This window comes from Garra rufa, chromosome 14 (genome assembly GCF_049309525.1).
Source record: "Garra rufa chromosome 14, GarRuf1.0, whole genome shotgun sequence".
Lineage (NCBI taxonomy): Eukaryota > Metazoa > Chordata > Actinopteri > Cypriniformes > Cyprinidae > Garra > Garra rufa.
Window position 1 is genome coordinate 15,613,709 of NC_133374.1, and position 21,676 is coordinate 15,635,384.

Here is a 21,676-nt window from a genome sequence, read left to right on the forward strand (position 1 = left end):
ATCTGTGCAGAGGGCTGGAAAAGAGGCCGGGCTCTGTAGATTAATTAGGAAAATCAAAGTGGCTGGGGACGGAGAACTGTGTGGCACTGCCAAAAACCCTACAATCACTCGATCCTCCCAGGGCTCGCAATGAAAAAGCCAGATTCTCTTAGCGCTTTTCCTCAGCGACTGCAAAAAAGGCAGTGTATCATAAATCAACAATGTCTAGTTCCTCATCAAAATGTTGCCCATGAAGTATTCAGGCTGTGATTTCCTGAGTGTGTGCACTTGAAGCGGCGTCTGTCATCTTTCGACATGTGAGAAGCCATTAGGTATTGATGCAGTTAAGTAAGCAGTTAATTGTCAAGTGCCACTGAATATGTTTTATCTCTGCCTGCTTTTAGATCTCAGGGCTCAACGGTAAAAAGGGCGGTGTGAGAGGTTGCATTTGTTGATCGTGTACATGTGTTTTAACTTATTTCCACTTAAACATTTGGTTTTCATTTGCATTGAAACTTCATGCATTGATCCGTTAAATCTTTTTGTAATGCTAATATAACATTTTAACTTTCATTTTTGTGCTCAACAAGTATAAAAAAATCACTTTTTTGTGTGTTTGTGTTTTTTGGGCAAGATTTTTGATTACAAAATACAGTAAAACCAGTAATTTTGTGAAATATTATTTTAATTTTAATTTTCTGTTTTAATATATTTATAAATGTAATTTATTTCTGTGATGCAAAGTTGCATTTTTAGCATTATTACTTGTCTTCAGTGTCACATGGTACTTCAGAAATCATTCTAACATGCTGATTTGCTGCTCAAGGATTATTACGAATTAGTATCAGTGGAGAAACCAATTGTTGCAGCTTTAAATTTTTATTTTTATTTTTTCAGAATTTTTGATGAACAAAATCAAAATATTTTTTTGGAATCAAAATCTTTTGTGACATTATATATTTGTTTAATTTCACTTTTTTAAATTTAATACATCCTTGCTGAATAAAATAATTAAAAATAGTCTTTAAAAATATTTCTGACTTTATTCTTCTGAACAGTAGCTAGAGATGTATATTTCTGTATATTTTTTAATTTTTAACTTGTTTTTAAAAAAAATTATTATTGTGTATTTTGATTATTATATTTTTTTATCGATTTATATATTTATGTGGTGCCAAAGCATTTACTGAGTTTACTTGATCACAGTAAAAAAATAATAATAATAATTAAAAAATTTAAATAATTGATTTGAATATTTAAAATGTAATTTATTTATTAATATTATTATTAATGTTGAAAACAGTTTTGCTGCTTAATATTTTTGTGGAAACTGGGTACCTTTTTTTTAGTTTTTAGTTTTTTTTTTTCAGTATGGAAGTAAATAGCATTTATTTAAAATATAAATCTTTATATCATTATAAAATCTTGCTGTAAAAATCATACTGACCCCAAATTATGATTACTTTTTAATATATATATATATATATATATATATATATATATATATATATATATATATATATATATATACATGTAGTCTTTTGGTATCTATTATTAATTCAGCCCCATTAGAATCATCTTGCTTCATTGTTGCTTCATCTTGCGTTTTGAGATCCATAGTTGACTTCAGCCTACATCGATTTACAGCCTACATAGAACTTCAACTTCAGTGCCGCATTGTTTGTGGCCTGAAATGCCTTTGAAATGAGTTCTTTACAGTAGTTGACTTCTCTGAAATATGTTATTAGGAAGTCTGAAGTGCCGTCTTGAATGCACAGAACATACAGCATTATTTTTCTAAAGAGTTGTTTTGTGAGCAATTTTAGTTGCAGTATAAACTGGATGAGCTTTTATTCTTACAAAGCACTGTGCAATTTACCAAACACTTAGAGGACAGTTCCTTTAGCAACAGGGTAAACAAACAAGTTTTTCAAATCTGAATCGGTCTGTATTTGTTGTCTTGAAACTGTTAAATAAGCCTCTCGGAAAAACACATCCTCTCGTCAGCGCCCTGAAATCTTGCTTGGTTTCTAAAAATACTGTTTTTTCAAACATGCCATTGTCCCTCGGTACCAATGTGAATATGGTCGATGTTGAATTATTAACGACTGAGGTAAAATGGCTGGCCTCAGATTACAGGCTGATCTCTATAGGTTTCACACAGTTCAAAACGCCCAACCCAAAGAAAAACACTCCACCAGAGAGGCTTTTTATCACGAGATACTCTTCAGCAGGAATTACCCACTTATTACATGGCTCCTGTTCTCCTGGTTTGGGGCAGATTTTCATCAGCACATTGTTGTATCCACTAACTGGTATTATATTGATAGAAAACACGGCAATCTGTCTGCGATACAGATCTGCATGTGTTAGCCAAGCAGAATCAATAGCCTTTGAGACTAGAACAAACCTTCAAGGAGCGAGACTCGGCTAGCAAAGTGGATTCGGCTCTTGTAGTATTCATGAGATGATCTGCTTTTTTTATGGATTTTCGCTTGCAGAATTCACCTTGAGTTTGAGCTTTGCACCTGAGATGTGCTTCTGCGTTTCCTAGACCAGCTTTGCAAGTTCTTATCTCCACGTAAACAGCATAATTGCATAATTACACAGTACATCGAGATGGCATGTTATTATATTTGTCAATGAATGTGCTGAAAGATAACTTTTACCTATATTTTGTTCTGGGGACAAGTTTGTGTTCAGTCAGATTTGTTCAAAAGCACATTGTACAGTGAACTGTAAGATTTTGAGATCCATCTTTTCACATTGAGGACAACTGAGGGACTCATATGCAACTATTACTGAAGGTTTAAACGCTCACTGATGCTCCAGAAGAAAAAAACGATGCAATTAAGAGGCGGGGTGTAAACTTTTGAACAGAATGAAGATGTGTACATTTTTCCTATTTTGCCCTAATATCATATTTGTTCAATTAGTACTGCCTTTCAGAAGCTACAGAAGATACTTGCATGTTTCCCAAAATACAAAATAAGTAAAATTTAGCCTGATCCACAAATTCAAAAAGTGTTGACCCCCACCAGCTCTTAATGCATCATGTTTCCTTCTGGTGCATCAGTGAGGGTTTGAACCTTCTGTAATAGTTGCATATGAGTCCCTCAGTTGTACTTAGTGTGAAAAGATGGATCTCAACAAAAACAAACAAACAAAAAAAACACAGCTGTGAATCATTCGGGTATCAACACAGTATTAAGAATCAAGTGTATGTAAACTTTTGAATGGGGTCATTTTTATAAATGCATTTATTATTTTCTACTGTGGACTATATGTAAATGCCTTTAATGAGAAATATCTTATTCAGGTCAGTATTAAATAAAAATAAAATAACATCATTTTGCATAATCCCTCTTATTTTGATAAAATAATTAACGTTTTGCTGATCTGCAAGTAGGGCTGGGCGATATGGCAAAAATGTAATCTCGATAATTTTTTCCCATGTTGAACGATGACGATATATATTTCGATATAAACTGTTGATGTTGCCAGCTTTAAAATAGTATCCCAACAATGACTAAAGCCACAAAAATTAAAGGATTCATTAAATTACATTTTTAAGTATAGTTTATTAACAAAAGCAGATTACAGATTTGGCCTTAAAAATTAAAATAACTTACTAAAATAAATGAAAAAAAGTGGGATTAAAATTGCTTTTGAATGCGCGTGCGTTTTTTGCTTTCGGTTTCAGTTTTAACAATCGCGCCAAACTCTCAGCTGAGCTGAGAGTCACTTTTCAGATAGTCAAACCACTTACGGAATTCGTGCTACCTTTTTTGTCGACAACTTCAACATCTTTGGATAATAAATCGAGGTTAGTTTCTCTTTCGTCGCTGCTTCCACTCTCTCTCTTTTTTTTTTTTTTTTTTTTTGTCGTCCTGGTGTAGGGTTGCTTGGCAAAGTGCTGTAGGAAATGAACTTTGTACTTTGACGTGCACACGCACGCTGCACGCTGATTGGCCGCTGTCGCATATTTCTGCTGTGTGATTGGCTCTTAGATTAATCCATATCGAGCAAAAAATGTCTAGAGCTTATCATCGTTATTAACATAAATTTTATCGCGATTCGATATGATATCGTTTATCGGCCCAGCCCTATCTGCAAGGTGTATGTAAACTTTTGACTTCAACTGTATATTACTTTCAAACCCTTACATTCTAAGTATTGTTCTTTATTGTCTGTTCTTTAAATATTATTTAAATGCAATGTTTTAATATTACCAGTAATAGTCATAATGAAGGTCGAGGAGCTTTTAAACTACCTCACATTTTTTATGTATTTAATTCAATTCAATTCAATTCAAGTTTATTTGTATAGCGCTTTTCACAATACAAATCGTTGCAAAGCAGCTGTACAAAAGTTTAGGCTACTACAATATATTTAGTAGCTTATTAGTGGTGACTACTGTATGTTAAGTCGATGTACATATGGTATAAATATAAAAAAAAAAAAAAAATTACAAAAATAAAAAATAAAAAAATAAAAAAAGGATTGCAGTGCAAGAACCCTCTTTGAATTCCTCTGTTCATTTACTTACATATTTTTTCTTTATGCTAAGGTGAAAACAAAGCAAAGCCTTTGTTCATGAAAATTAATTACTTTCCATAAGGTTCTTCCATAGACTTAACTTACAGTACTGACTCAAAGACATGTTATGAAATATGTTATGTGCACGCTAATTGCATTGCATGGCTTATTTGTGCATTCAGAAATCTAGATGATGCACAACAAAATTGAACAAAACACAACAATTTCAAAAATGATTTAAATGCTAAATTATTTTAAACTTGATTTACTGCTTTAAAAGCACAGCACTGACAATAGGGGAAAAAAACTAGACTATTTTGTGAGAGCGAGCCATTTTGTACTTCCAGATTGATCTAACCACTCTTTAGTCCCAAAGGGTTTGTCCACTTGTAGTCAGCTAGACCTTAAATCAACCTCTACATTACTTTTCGGAACATCAAGCAAGATGTTAAAAAGAGCAATTTTTGTTTCTGAGGACATGTTCATGCGCTCTTAGAGAGAGAAAAGCCATGTTTGAAGTACTCCGATAATCTTTTTCCCTTTCAGAAAGGCTTTTCATCTTTGAATAGCCAATGATTAAAAGCGGAGGGGAAAGAGAGTGAGAAATAGATGGAGCGATACATGGAGAGTGAGAGAGAGGCGTATCTTTCTATTTTAGCCGTTTCACTCAGCTATCTCCAGGAAGTAGGTTCTGTGTATGAGTCCTCAAGTGCGCTTGGGGGAGCTCGGGTCCAGGCGTCAGTCGGGCTCACGTGGCCGCGTGTTGTTATTTTTCTGGCACCTGGAAACAGTGGAGGGAGGGATTTTGAGGCAAGGCTGCTGACAAAGCTTTAATGAGTTAAATTAGACACGTCTCTCACATGTACGACTGTGAAAGAAGCTTAGAAAGAGAAAAGATAATGGAACTAACATTTTTACATTAAAAACATGATTAGTGTTTAATTCTAGCACAAAGTCGAGGTCAAAAGTTTACATACACCTTGCAGGATCTGCAAAATGTTAATCATTTTACCAAAATAAGACAAAATGAATGGTATTTTTTATTTAGTACTGACTTGAATAAGATATTTCACATAAAAGTCATTCACATATAGTCCATACAAGAAATTAATAGTTGTATTCATAAAAATGACCACGTTCAAAAGTTTACATACGCTTAATACTGTGGTGTTACCTGAATGATCCGCAGCTGTTTTTTTTTTTTTTTTTTAAGTGATAGTTGTTCATTTGTCCTGAACAGTTAAACTGCCCACTAATCAGGTCCCACTAATTATTTGGTTTTTCATGCACCTGTCAAGTTTGAGATTTTGGGCTTTTTGGTTTTTCATAAAGTGTTTTTTCAGACTAGTGGAAAGAAAACATCCAAAAGACACCATTAAGTGTTTCTTTTATAGCACTTTATCTATTTATGTCAATAGACTTCAATTACAATACATATTTTTAAAGGCTGTTTTCTCAAAATGAGTTTTTCTCCTACACTGAGCCAGAAATCTTCACTTCAGTAGCACTTACAAACACCAAACTTTACATTTTTATTCTTGTCTATATCCTGAAGGTTTTTACAGAGGTTCATGTATAATTTGCTTATTTTTTAATACATTTTATTCCCAAAATACTTTAAATAATATATCATTTTCTGCCTGTTCTAAGTATTTTCTGAATTATGAAATGACGAAACAAGACACCCAAAATTCCTTCTGTAAAAACATTTGACTCTAACATGTCAAAAAAAATTCAACAAGAATTTTGAAACTGACAACCAGTGTTAAGATTTTTGTACTTGAAATGTATGCAAAATAGAGACCTTTTTTTAATTAAATAATGCCTCATTGCATAATAAAACCTAACATTTTAGAAAACTTAAAATATTAAATTGTGGTTTTTTTTTTTGAGGAAAACATTTCAGGATTTCTCTCTTTATAATGGATTTTGATGGCGCCCCCGAAGTTTGAACTTCCGAAATGCAGTTTAAATGCACTTTAAATGCAGCTTCAAAAGGCTCTAAACGATCCCAGCCGAGGAGGAAGGGTCTTATCTAGCGAAACGATCGGTTATTTTTGAAACAAATTGACAGTTTATATATTATATTATTATAGCGCATGCGAAATCTGTGTGATTCAGGTAAATACAGTTAGGGTACGTCTAAAAACTCCCATCTCGTTTTCTTCCCTAACTTCAAAATCACCTTAGATCGCTGCAAAATGACCAACATAGTGTTTACAAAGTGAGCATACAAAGAAACTCAAGACTCCCTTTACAATAAAAAAGGTTAAAAAAAAGGCTTAATAAGATGATTTTGACATTGAAGACGTAAACGAGATGGGAGTTTTTAGACATCCCCTAACTGCATTAACCCGGATTCTACTGACTACATGTTCACTGCGCAGAGACGAGACAAGACGAGCATTTGAGGTTAAAAAGTATATAAATTGTCAATTTGTTTCGAAAATAACCGATCGTTTCGCTAGATAAGACCCTTCCTCCTCGGCTGGGATCGTTTAGAGCATTTTGAAGCTGCATTTAAAGTGCATTTAAACTGCATTTGGGAAGTTCAAACTTCGGGGGTGCCATCCATGTCCATTATAAAGAGAGAAATCCTGAAATGTTTTCCTCAAAAAAACACAATTTCTTTACGACTGAGGAAAGAAAGACATGAACATCTTGGATGACAAGGGGGTGAGTACATTATCTGTACATTGTTGTTATGAAAGTGAACTAATCCTTTAAGAGCCAGGGGGTGAAAACTTTTGAACAGAATGAAGATGTGTACATTTTTCTTATTTTGCCTAAATTTCATATATATTTTTTTTTAATTTTAGTACTGCCCTTCAGAAGCTACAGAAGATACTTACGTGTTTCCCAAAGGAAAATAATAAGTTAAATTTACCCTGATCTACAAATTCAAAAAGTTGTAACCCCTGGCTCTTAAAGCATCGATTTTTGAGCATTTGAACCTTCCATAATAGTTGCACATGAGTCTTACAGTTGTCCTCAGTGTGAAAAGATGGATCTCAAAATAATACACTCATTGTTGGAAAGGATTCAAATACACAAAAATGGTGAAAAACCAAAGAATTTATGAGACCTAAATAGGGGTGTGACGATATCTCGTGGCACGAGATCTCACGATATTCCAATGTGTCCCGCGAGATCTGACTGGTCTCGCGAGAACGTGACGATATCATGGCAAAATATTTTGCAGTGTTTGCATTAGAGTTGCATGACTACTTCTTAAAATATCACGATCTCTATTCAAACACCCATGCGATCTTATTCATGAATGACAACGATTCAGCGGTGTCTATTACAACTGTTTCACGCGCTCCACTGACGCTTACGATGTGAAAGTTATTGAAGACATTCAAATCTGCATTCTTACTGCTGCTGTTTCAGAAAGCAACACTAACAGTCTTTTTAACCACATAATCATTAATATTGCTTTGTTACAGACATGTAAATAACATAAGTACTGGGATAAAAGCTTATAGTTTGGGTATAAACACTTATTGTCTACAGTAGCGATCAAAACGAAAGTATCTTCTAACAAGCCTTTATTAATTGAGACACTGGCTCCTTCATTTTTTAAAAATTTTGTTCAAATATAGACTTAAGCAATGAACATTCTGTCAGAACCACTAGTAAATTACGTAATTTTGTCTAGATTTCTATTCCTTTTTTTCTTCAGAATGGAGGTCTCCAGTTTATAAAAGAAAATAGTTTTTCAATTTATCCAGTATCATGCAGCATTAATGTACATGTTTATAATTCATTAAAATAGAAGTTTAATTTCATAAAGTACAAGTTCATATCAAAATGCACCTACATTTTTGTTGAATAAAATACAATTTTCCCCTATATATTTCATCACTGAGGATTTCTTTAAAAAAGTTTAAAAATCGTCTCGTCTCGTGAGATAAGTGTCTCGTCACACCCCTAGACCTAAAGGATTATTCTAAAGAACAGCAGACAGTTAAAATGTTCAGGACAAACAATGGACTCATTAAAAAACTATGACTAAAAAAACACAGCTGATTGTTTTCAAACAGGTTTAATTAGTCCCGCCCCTAAAGCCACATCATTGAGTCACTGCTGCTGTGACAAGCTGGTTGGGATGTGCAAACAAACTCCATTCTCTGCAAATCTATTGCGTTGTCTGTCACATTTTCATTCAATGTGTATATCTATACAAGACTGTCTTTTTTTATTGCTCCATTTTCCAAGAAACTTGTCTTCATTTCCTGCTGTAGCTTTTGTTTTGATACTGAGGAGAGATGGCAGTGCTGTAGCGATTGCCTTTTTATCAAAGAAACATCTCTCTTTCTCTCTCTGTTTCTCTCTCCTCCCCCTCTCCCTCGTGCTGTTGTCTAATCCAGCTTGTGAATCACATGCCGTGACCAGGCATGTGTGTGCGTTCGAGAGTGTTTGTGTGTCATGGTGCCGACCCAAGAGACCTTTTTCTCCGTTAATCATTCATTTTCCAGATCAATGTTTCCTCATACCGTAAATAAACACCTCATTTATTTTTTAATCCCTAATATATATCTGTCAGCACTCTGTTCCACTTTCTCTTACTTTCCCGCCGCATACACTGCTCTAGTAAACACATCAAGCACTTTGTGTGATCACAGTTTCCACAAAAATATTTAATATTTCCAACACTGACAATACGAACTAGAATGATTTCTGAAGAATCATGTGACACTGTAGACTAGAGTAATTGCTTCACAGGAATACACAACCATCATCATTTACTCACCCTTATGTTGATCCAAACTTGTATGACCTGAAACACAAAAGAAGATATTTTAAACAATTTTTCCCACACAGTGAAAGTGTGTGTGTGTGTGTGTGTGTGTGTGTGTGTGTGTGTGTGTGTGTGTGTGTGTGTGTGTGTGTGTGTGTGTGTGTGTGTGTGTGTGTGTGTGTGTGTGTGTGTGTGTGTGTGTGTGTGTGTGTTTGTGTGATCATGAATTGTTTTTCAGTCTGAATGTTCCATTCTGTTTTAGGTGAGGTGTACAGGGACACATTTATTTGTGTACATTGATCACACCTCTGAGGTTTAGCGGTCACATTTGAGACAATTATTATGTGACAAAAACAGCTAAAGCATTCTGTGTTGTGAAAATTGTATGTGCACATTTTATAACATGTCTGTCTATTGGTTTGAGAAATATTGTGCATTTTATAGTTTGCATAAATAAACAAGCTCTATTTTGTAATCATGGATGTTATCAATTCAAGAGAGAAAATGTCTTTTCATATATAGTCAATACATGAAAATGAACAGGCAAACAGGTGTAGCGAGTTTAAATGACACGTTATGCTGGGGAAATGATAGCTGCATTTGTGTAATGTGTTTAACATTGCTGTGGAAAATGTGTTACTGTTCGGGGAAGAAGGAGAGGCACTTATACCAATTGGCATCTCTCAGTAAGGTCACATCGAGCTGCTCATAGCACAGTGACGACAAAAGATGTTCACAAACCAGCAACATTCAAGGCCGTTACTGAGGGCCCTTCAGCGCTTGCCTTTTTATCAACAAATCATCTCTCGCTTGCTCTTCTAGTCTTCTTTTTGTGTCAAAATTAATCAAAATATTTAATTAAATGCAGATTAGGTCGGGCCAATATTTCAAATATTCACAATGTATTTGAAAAAATACTGCTTTCGCTGACAAAGCATTTTAAGTGATCATTAAGTTTCCATGTCATGAGACATTTCACAATCATGACACATACTAGTTTCAGAGTTGAAGATTTGGTCTTTTAATTAATATGAATCACTTCAAACTGTCTGTTTCAGTGAACTAATTCAAAACGGTCATTCAGAGATTTGTGTTGTCACAAATTGATGTAGATAAATTGGAAAACACAACCATATATACTCTGTTTAAAAAGTGACTGTATAGACAATAAATGCTGTGCTTTTGAACTTTGAATCTCAGACTTTATTTCTCGCAATTCTGAACTCAAAATTGCAATTTTAAATCAAGCAATTTTGACTTTAGATCTTGAAATTCTAAGTTTATATCACACAATTCTGACTTTAGAACTCAAAATGCAAATTTATATCACACAATATTGTCTTCAGAACTCAAAATTATCAATTTATATCACGCAATTCTGACAGTTTGTTTGGCAGTTTTGACTGTATAACTCACAATTGCGCATTTATATCTCAATTCTGAGAAAAAAGTCAGAATTGCAAGATACAAACTTGCATTTGTGAGAGAAAAGTCAGAATTTCACATTTTAATCTAGCAATTCTGACTTTTTCTTGCACTTCTGAGTTTAAAAGTCAAAAGAGTTTATATCACAATTCTGACTTTAGAACTCGAAATGTAAATTTATATCATGCCATTCTGACTTTAGAACTCAATGTAAATTTATATCACGCAATTCTGACTTTAGAACTCGAAATGTAAATTTATATCACGCAATTCTGACTTTAGAACTCGAAATGTAAATTTATATCACGCAATTCTGACTTTAGAACTCGAAATGTAAATTTATATCACGCAATTCTGACTTTAGAACTCGAAATGTAAATTTATATCACGCAATTCTGACTTTAGAACTCGAAATGTAAATTTATATCACGCAATTCTGACTTTAGAACTGGAAATTCTGAGTTTATATCACACAATATTGACTTTAGAACTTGAAATTATCAATTTATATCATGCAATTCTGACGTAATTTCTGAGAATTGTGAGTTCATATCTCGCAGTTTTGACTGTATAATTCACAATTGCGCGTTTATATCTTACAATTCTGAGGAAAAAAAAGTCAGAATTGCGAGTTTGTATTGTGCAGTTCTGAATTTCAGAATTTTGAGATTAAAAAGTTGCAGTAACCTTTTTTACTTTTATTCAGTGGTGGAAACAGGCTTCCATAGAAAAAGAAATCACAGTAATCACAATCATACTGTTTTTACTGTATTTTTAATTAAATAAATGTAGCTTTATTAAACACAAGAGACTTTCTTTCATAACTTTTACATGCTAATGTGTATATATAAACATTTTCTTGGTATGAATGTAGACTTTCTTTTTTCTTTTTTGCTATATCGCCTTGCCTAATTGCTTATTTCTCATCTTTTCTCCTCAGGTCAGTGACAGACCCCAGAGATGGCAAACGCGTGGCCCTCAAAAAGATGCCCAATGTCTTCCAAAACCTTGTCTCCTGCAAGAGGGTTTTCCGTGAGCTGAAGATGCTTTGTTTCTTCAAGCACGACAATGTGAGCTTCCCACCATCCCCTACTGCTTTTTTTTTTTCTCTTTTTTTAATCAGTTAGTGTTACCTAACTCTCGCTATCTACGTGCCGTCCCCATGGTGCCATTAGCAGGAGCCTGGCTAGCTCTCGTTGTCCCTGGGCTGCTGGTGCCTGGGAAACCAATGTCATGTGAAGGCTGGTGTCAGTGCCCACGTTCTCTGGCGTCAAAGCTGACCTCTGGCGCTCTGTCTTTGTTTCTCCACAGGTGCTGTCAGCTCTGGATATTCTGCAGCCTCCACACATCGACTACTTTGAGGAAATGTATCCTAAACAGAAAGCTAAACTACTAGGTGCTTTAAAATTAAGTGGTTTTGATCCCAGAAAGGTTGGATTCCAAAAAAATAGGCCAACGTGGTAATTATTTCTGGTTGATAACCGCATGTTAGTCTGAAATCTGCAGTGTGTAAAATCTGATGATCATGTTCTCCAGCATGATTTGAGAATGATCTAAAGAACATCACAAATTTGCAAATAAATAAATGAATATTTTATATGTGACCCTGGACCACAAAACCAGTCGTAAGTAGCATGGATATATTTGTGGCAAAAGCCAAAAATACAATGAATGGGTCAAAAGTATTGCTTTTCATGCCAAAAATCATATTAAGATTATATATTATAAGTAGGTATACATAAGTAAAAATAATGTTCCATGAAGATATTTTGTACATTTCCTACCGTAAATATATCAAAAATGAATTTTTGATTTGTAATATGCAAATTTAAAGGTGATTTTCTCAATATTCTCAATATTTCGGTCAAATATTGTCCTATCTAACAAACCATACATCAGTGGGAAGCTTATTTATTCAACTTTCAGGTGTATAAAAAAAAAAAAAAGATCTTTATGACTGGTTTTGTGGTCCAGGGTCACATATATAATTTATTTTTAAAGCTCGATGTTAGCTGTACACTTTTGTAGGTCTAAACAGTTTGACCAAATATGTTGTGATTTTATTAACATGATTGTACATTAAATAATAATAATAAGTGTTATTATTATAATAACCGAAAAAATCTTGAGATACTAAAACACCAGATCATAAGCTGCATGTGTATAAAACAACATAGTGCCACGATTTTTTCTGAAACACTCTTTGTGTATATTTATTTAAATTGCAGCCTTTGCAATATGATAATCGCACCAAGCCATTTTGGCTTTATTTCAGGTAATCACACATATTTCTTTGTTTTACATTTTTCAGAATCCTCAAGCTTTCCGTTTGTTTACAGGTTTAAATGGTATTTTAAATCCCAGATTTTCATTGTGGTTTTTAACTTTTTAGACCTTGAAAGCTTGGAGCTTGAAAGCAATTTGAAAATTGCAAGTAGCAGTATGAAACAATAGCTTGTAGATTTCAGAGCTCCGGCGTAGAAAGGGCATCTGAGGTCTTGTTTTAAAGTCTTAAATTGATGCGCATATGCTTTTTTTGTGCCTTTTGTGGTTGCTAAAGTGGGATCAAGCTGAACATTAGGTTTAGAGAGGCGATGGCTTGCCTCATGCTGTGCTTGAGTGTTTTTGATGGCAAGGAATGATCCAGTGTACTTATGGGAACCAGTATGCCATCTACAGTATAAGTAAAACAGTTCTGGCTTGCTCTCTGATTGTCGCAGGTTAAGGGGTTATTGTTTTCGCCTCCTCATTTTTCTTTCTATCGCCTAATGGTTTTGTTGTAGTAGGGATGGATTTCAGAAAAAGCTGACATGTTATTTTTGAGCCATTTTCTTTCCTCTGATGTTTCCTAGATGTGGTCTGTAGGACGCTAAAGGCATCCCCAGCTTCTTAATTTGGTATATAATTTAATCAGAGGAATTACACGCTTTCCCCCGTTTACCGCTCTTGCACTGTCACCCGATACGCACTCTGTAAGCCACTTTTCTCACAGTATTTTTTTCCCCCATCAAATACCAAGAGGCTTTATATGATTTGAGTTGGACAGTCTTCCTCTTAAATTAGCTGGAATTTTAGCTCTTCAAAATCAGGAACAGAAAAGGCTTTTGTGTTAATTAGCCGGGAGATTTATCCTGCGCTTTTGTATTTTTAGACGTTTCTCATGCAGCGTGACCGCTGTCTGTGGTTTGGATTCGGCTTTGCTTCACAGTGTTTGGAATCATCTAAACGATGTGTAACATTAGTAAATAATGCTGTGTGCAAGTAAATCCACTAAGAAAGGGTGAACATGCCAAGCAACATACATTTTACATTTTAAGCTCTCTGCAGTGATTGATTTTTTGTGGCTCTGAGAGTGCTTAGAGATGTAATGCACATTCAGTCATAGTGCAAGCTTGCATTTCTCCATTTTGACACCAGAATTAAAGGAGCATATTATGGGAAACTGAATTTTCCTTGCACTTTTGAAATAAGAGTTTAATGTAAATTGTATGCCAAATAACATAAAGTGAAACTAAGCTTCAAAACTGGTTGTATACTGTATGTAATTTTCATGGATATGACATGGGAGCCCTGAATAACTAGCATATTATTAGTGAGTTTAGCCAGTCATAATAGGAGTCATTTATATATAGAAACGCAAATGGTTATGAAGTTTAAGATTCAGAGAAGGTGGAAAAAGAACATGTATGAATTATGATACAGAGCTGTTATAGTTAACTAAATCTATTACAACTTGTTTCCCTTAATTGAAATAAATTTCAAAAATAAAATATAAATATTAGAAGAACAACCTGAACTTTTAAAAAAATGTAATGAGAAATACCTTGTCTTGGCAATAACTGAAATAAAACTTTAAGTTGAAATACTAAAATTGCTAAAACTAAAATAAAAAAGAATACTATACTAAACTGTTAACATGCGAAATTTAAATGCCTATCATTAACAGAGATCTATACGTTTCTTGCCTTTTTGCGTATTTGTACATTCAATACATTATACTACTTTTATATCCATTCTGCAGAAGTCCACAAATTTTACCCCTAAAATCATTGCAAACTGTTTTGTGATTATTTGATTTTGACTGATTTGCAGAAAATAAAATGTATAAATACAGCTGCTTCGAATACCGGGGTTCGATTGCTTTAAGACATTTAAGCACATAAGAAAAAAGACATTGTATATTATTTAACATGCCTGTGACCAGCTAAATCAATGATTGGACAATTGCGGGTAATTTACCACTGAAATATGATGTTTATTAACTTTTATGGCTGTTATATCACCACCTACGGTCTTGTTTAGAATCATGTCGCATGTGCTCACTTAGTTTTGTGAAGTTTTGAGCTTTCATTTAGGATTCATAGGCTTTTGGGTATATTTGGACATGTACCTTTTCTGAACGACACCATTATAGCTACCCAAAGGGTAAATTTAAACAAATTTTTTGCTAATTATTGATCTAAAGTGTCCAGAGAATCATGCTGTGGTGATTATATTGATGTTGAATGAAAAAACAAATTCACAAAAAAGTAGGTTGAAAAGTAGCCGGTTTCTGACATGTTTTTTGAGATACACGAATGTATCGTAGACACTTGTTGCACTTTGGGCAAAGACAGGGCATACCAATTTTTAAGTCAGTTGGACAATCTGGAGTGTAGTTATAGCCATTTTTATCCTGTTATAGCATAACCAAGTATCATCAAACTCTGCTCTTTTTCTTTTTACAGTGACCTTAGATTGAGCTCTTACATGTGTTCTGAATACCAAGTTAAAGGCATGTTAGTGAAAATGGCTCTACCTCTTACAAATGTTTTGTCGTCCTCTGTGACTGTAAGTCGTAAGTTCCACTTTTTTTATTATTATTATTGATATTCACTCCAAAGTTATAATTATGAGGGCTTGTGGCAAAATTGCCACCAAAATGAACAAACATGCCCCATAAATTCAAGACAAAAGGGCAAAGTTGAATGTGAAAATGTGAAAATAAATAAAAATTGTTGCTGAATTACATTTAGATTTGCTCGCACTGCATCAGATTGATTTATACGCTGTTTTGTGCAGCATTGAGCCTTATAACCAATTAAATGTGTTTCTGTTGAATTTAGGAATGCATTGGCCAATCAGAAGTGCTTAGATTAGTTGGCGCTAAGAACGCCGGAGCTTTATATAGTTGTTCTTAGATATTGCCCCTGATTAACTTTGCTGAGAATCTTTCTGCACTGGTTTGGTTCCTATCGAGCGAAAAAGCTATGACTAGTTTGCAAAAGTAGGTTATTCAAAAATTGTAAAATTTTGCTTGAGTTAAGAGTGATTTTGTACTTTTGATCGCTGTAGCGCCAACGTCAGGTCGAATGTAGCAAGTCTTGTTGACGAGACATCCTTCCAAGTCTCTAAGACTTATGGTTTGGTCTGCACACAATGGCATTTAGTTGGAGAATGCTGTAATTGCAATAGGGTTCAGCTCTATGTGCTTGAACCCCTAATAAAAAAGTGCAATATGTAAAATTTCAGTTTGTAAAATTATCATCGTTCTTCATAGTCTGGTGACAGTTATAGTGCTTGTGCTTTCCATTGCGCTTTCCAAGAGAAACAGAAGCAGCATAATAAGAGATTGTAAACACTTTTAAACACACACACATACAGGTGCAAAAGAACATTCATATTCTGTGTGATAATGTTCCCCCTCAGTGCCACTATCTTTGTTCTGCTTAACGTATTTATTTACTCGGTGGATTAAACAAAGACTCATATCCTTCTGCTTTTACACAGCACAGTAGAACCTTTGTGCTCTCATTTGAATGGATTAAGAAACAAAAACATCAATGCATTCTTTGCGGCCGGCTCCTTGAGCCATATATTTTGAAGCCGCTTGGTTAGACATGCAAAAATGTGTGTTCCTCAACATGTACACGTACAATTCACACTCAAAGTTAATAAAAAAAAACTTATTCCAGAGCCCGGGGATCTCGCTGGTCCTCAGCAGACCTGTTTGGAAAGGTTATTTCATACAACACTGCCGCTGTGTATTCCGGCTAATTATATCTTTTGCTGAATGGTGTCTTTCTCAGTGAATGATGTGTGAATTGTGCTCAATGCTCCTTGTCATAATGGCTGTTATTTCTTCATCTGACTGCTCGAATGCCGTTTTTATATACGCTGCATTTTACCAGACGCCTGCGGTGAAAGCGTTTCAGTTAATCAGTCACTGTTTGTGGCACAAACATATTCGCTTCTGTTGCAGGGGTGTACTTTTTGTCTATTGTTCAAAATCTTTGCTGTCTATGTAGGGAGCATTTTAGGGTGTCATAGGTGAAGGCTGTTCTACACAATGGCAACTTAAGTATGTTGCTCAAGATACCTTTTTTTGCGCAAATTATAAAGGCTGGAAGACACTACACAGCTTTTTTTTGCCCAGATTTTTGCCTCAATTTGCACTCTGGATGAGGCAACATTTGTTGCCAAAAGTCAGAGCCAGTCTGTAGATTTTGGGAAGTCAGAGTTGACAGATTTCACAGAAAATCTTGTTACGTGTGATGCACACACAGTCTGATTTAATTTTTCAATTCCGACTGTGATTCCATCAAGTTGGAGGATATAAAACATGTTTGATACTTTGAGACGGTTTTAAAATGCATCATTTTAAATGCGATACACCGATTTGATTGGTTCCCAGAACTGCTTACGTAATGCAGTAACGTGCATCATTGCTCGATGCCAGAGTGTCTTCAAATTGTGCTCTCGTGAGACCTCTGGATTTCCAGGGTAAGTTTCTGTGTTAATATGTTGCATTATTTTTAAATTTGCTTTACTTGTGTAAAAAAAAATACTGCAGTAATATTGTAGGTTTGTAATGTTTCAAGACCTTTTAAATAAATATCTAAACATTTAAATGAAAAATAAAAATATGTTTTTTCTAACACATGAAATATGGTCCACATTTTGTGGTGAAACCAGTGATTTTAGTAATAAAAATAATAAATAGTAAACCGCTAATAGTAAACTAATAATAAAACTAATAATACATTACTTGCATCAAATTACTGCAGTTTTTGAACATTTTAAATTATGATATTATTATTGAATTTTGAAATTATTTATATATTTCTCACAGGTTAAATATGTTGCCAAATCTAAAGTGTGTCTATTTTTATAGTGGAACTAGTAATATTATGGCATTTTTTTTAACAACGTTTTATTTATTTATATGAATTTTTATGTGACTTTTTACAACACTGGCAAATATATTCCCTAGTAAAAAGTAATATATTTAAAATACATTTATTTCATACTAAGTATAGTTCAAATCTATTAAAATATTTACTGACATATGATATAAAAATTATAATAATTTTTATTTGAAGCACTACTTGTGCACAATGCACATTTCTTAATATTAGGCCTAAAATGTGTTTTAATGTCACTATTGATGAGGAGTGAATGAAATTGGAGTCTTTAAATGTAAGATATTTAAAAATGTACCTAAAGTGTACTTGCAGTAGTTCCACTTTAGCACAATAAAATATACTTAGTATATCTTTAGTTGGACTTCAGCACTATTTCTGCATTAAGGCACAAAATTAGTTGTTCCAGTTTAACAGACATTATGTATTCCAGTTTAATATACTAATTGTATATTTGCAGAGAATTTTTATTAAGTACATGAATATGCAAATGTATTTGTAGTATATTTAGCATGAAATCTATGTCCTGTAGTGTATTCCAGCCTTAATGCAACATTTTCCCAGCTAGCAAAAAATATCCGCACGGCTTCTTTTTGCCGCCGGCCCTAAGCTGTCGGCTATAGGTGCGTCCCGCTGGCGGGGATGAAACGTTTGCCGCCGAATACGTCACTCCCATTTCTTGCGAGATGCTGACTGCTTCATTTTCTTTGGCGGTTGCCTCCGTCTAATGGACCGCGGCCGGCTGGCGGCAAGCCGCTTTGAAATACAAGGATTTCTACTAAAATCGACCAGCAGCCATGGCTATGATTAGCATGTTGGGAGTTAGAATGGAAGTGGAACTGACAGCATTTTAACTACTTTTTCGGTGCACCGTCAAACGTGTTTGCGCCAGCGGTCCGCCGACTCATTGCTATCTGGGTTATACAGTGTTGCCAAATCTTAAATTTTCCCGCTAAACTGGGCTAACTTTACAATGTTGCCATGGGTTGTTTTTTTAACACGCGTGATGATGTGATTTTCTCCAAGAACGCAAATTGGATAGTTTTGGCCGTGATTGGGCTCATTTTGAGTACCGGTTTGGCATGTTTTATTATGCACACCTGGCAACCCTGATTGTATTTATCCTTTGTGAAGAAGCTAAATCCATAGTACGTACTTCAAAAACAAATCCAAGATGTCGGACAGAGTGAAAGAAATGTCAATTGCAAATAAACCCACTCTCTCTCTCTCTCTCTCTCTCTCTCTCTCTCTCTCTCTCTCTCTCTCTCTCTCTCTCTCTCTATATATATATATATATATATATATATATATATATATATATATATATATAAATATAAATACCTTAGGTTATATAAACATATTTATGAGCGCTCTATTAAAATCAATTGGAAGTAGTGTTAGAACTGTATTTGTGTGCTTAGTAGAGCATTCTAAATTGGTCACTTATGAGGTTACATGACCTTTAAAATGCCTATGCAGGCAGCTCACTAGATTTTGGAACAGAACCTCTCTTGTTTATGTGGTTTATGGTGCTTTCACTGGGTTGTTTTTGTTATGTTTGTGTTTACTTCTTACAGTTAAACTTAGCTTGGTTTTAAAGCTCTGTCAGTGGTTTACATTTACATTTACATTATTCATTTAGCAGACGCTTTTATCCAAAGCGACTTACAAGTGGGAATACAACAAGCGATTCATCCTAAGGAGGCAGTTCAACATACGAAGTGCTCAAAAATACCATAGATCAGGCATAGTTAGATGAGTACTGGCTAGAAAAAAAGGGAAGATCAAGAAAGAGAGGAGAATAGATTTTTTTTTTTTTTTTTTGAGTCAAATAGTGTCGAAAAAGATGGGTTTTCAGCAGTCGCTTGAAAACTGTTAAGGAGTCTGCATTCCGGATAGGGGTGGGAAGATCATTCCACCAGGCAGGAACAGTGAATGAGAATGTTCTGGAAAGTGATTGCATGCCTCTCTGTGGTGGTACAATGAGGCATCTTTCACTAGAGGATCTCAGACTTCTGGAGGGAGTGTGAATTTGTAGTAGTGAATAGAGGTAGGCAGGTGATGAGCCGGTGGCTGTCCTATATGCCAGCATCAGTGTCTTAAATTTGATGCAAGCCGCAACCAGTAGCCAATGCAGGGATATGAAGAGAGGTGTGACATGGGCCTTTTTGGGCCTCATTGAAGACAGTTGCATTGCATTGTTGCAGTTGCATTGTTACATGACCCGGGTTTACTACTTCTCAGATGTGCTTTAACTATATTTGAGAGCATATTTCCTTATATTTTTCTCTATATACCTGTATATAAACACACACACACACAGTATGCTATATAAGTAGGGTTTTTTTTTCCACAGTACATGTGTGGGTCCACGTGTTCTCATGTACTTGTGTAATAACTGAATCCCCAGGGATAGGATGTGCTGGCTCTCCTCCATTGGAGCCTGTGCGCGCTTTTCTGGAACACAGTCCTGCAGGACGCAGTTAAACACACACAAATGCATTAGGGATGTGCATTTTGGATGGCTCGAGAACTAAGCGAGAACTAAAGATAAATCAGCACAGCATTCGGCAGGGGACAGATTGGCGACGGAGAGATTTCCATCTGCGCTTATTTTAATTGTATATATGTGTAAGACAAACGTCTTTGGCAGTTGCATTGTGACTTTTTTTTAGTATCTTAGTTTTTTTTTTTCGGGGTCTCCCATTTTGAGGATTGTTTTTAGAGGCAATTATTGCGTTTTCATGATGTGAGTAGTTGGGCACAGGTGCCCATTCCTAAAGTATTCCCTCAACTGCACAATTTTTTATTTTATTTTTTTTCCAAATGGACCAGTTGGGGGGGTTTTTTCCCCATCCCCTGCCAACATTTCTGGGGCCACACCGTATAAACAGTGTTTTTTAAGCATCATAAATGGGAAAAAAAGTGAAAGAATTTTTTTTTCTTTTAGACAAAAATGACAGCAAATGGATTGTTTTTATTCATTTACGGGAGCATTATATATGTATAATTTTGTTAAAGCATAATAAATAACTTGTATAACTTGTAGTAACATGGCATTGTCAAAATACACATAAAAATGTTGGTAAATATTTTTAAACAATTAATAAATATTTGTAAAAAAAAATTATTTTTTTCTCCCTGATTTGGACCAGTTGTTTTTCATCCCCATATAAAGGGTGTTTTTTAGCATTATAAATAATAATAATAATAAAAAAAATCATATATATACATATATATATAACACAAAACATATTTACCGTTTTATATTTAAAGATTGTTTTCTTTCAAACAAAAATGCCAACAAATGTATTTTTTTATTCATTTAATAACATTATATATGTATAATTTTTAACATAATAAATTACTTGTTTTAAGCTTGACATTTAAAATCACACATTTAATATTTAGCTAAAATTAAAAAAGATTTTTTTTCTAAAATATTTATTATTTCTATATATATATATATATAATTTATTAAAACATAATTAATGCCTTCTATTAAGCTTGACATTTAAATTGTATAAATGTATTAAATAAGTAGTAAAATATTTTACTTATAAGAAGTCAAGTATCTTTTAACTTTTTTTAATTATATAATTTTTCTTTATGAAAGTATTCTTTTTCAAAGCATGACATTAAATGAAAGTTTTTCTCACATATAAAATATGTTGAGAAACATAAAAAGTATCTATGTATGTATCTAATGTATGTATTTTTCTAACAAAAAATGTAGTTAAATATAAAATGTATCTACTTTTGTGGTTGAACTTCTATTAAATTCTATCATTTTTTTTTTTATAAAAGT

The 21,676-nt window shown here is 34.2% G+C and overlaps 1 protein-coding gene across 1 annotated transcript in view; it reads left to right on the forward strand.

Moving 5' to 3' along the window:
- nlk2 (nemo-like kinase, type 2) overlaps window positions 1–21,676 on the forward strand; it is a 110,563-nt gene that overhangs the window by 40,466 nt on the left and 48,421 nt on the right. The window contains exons 2-3 of the mRNA XM_073817680.1: window positions 11,628–11,757; window positions 11,999–12,054. Coding sequence (XP_073673781.1) covers window positions 11,628–11,757; window positions 11,999–12,054 — 186 coding nt within the window. The remainder of the gene's footprint in view (window positions 1–11,627; window positions 11,758–11,998; window positions 12,055–21,676) is intronic.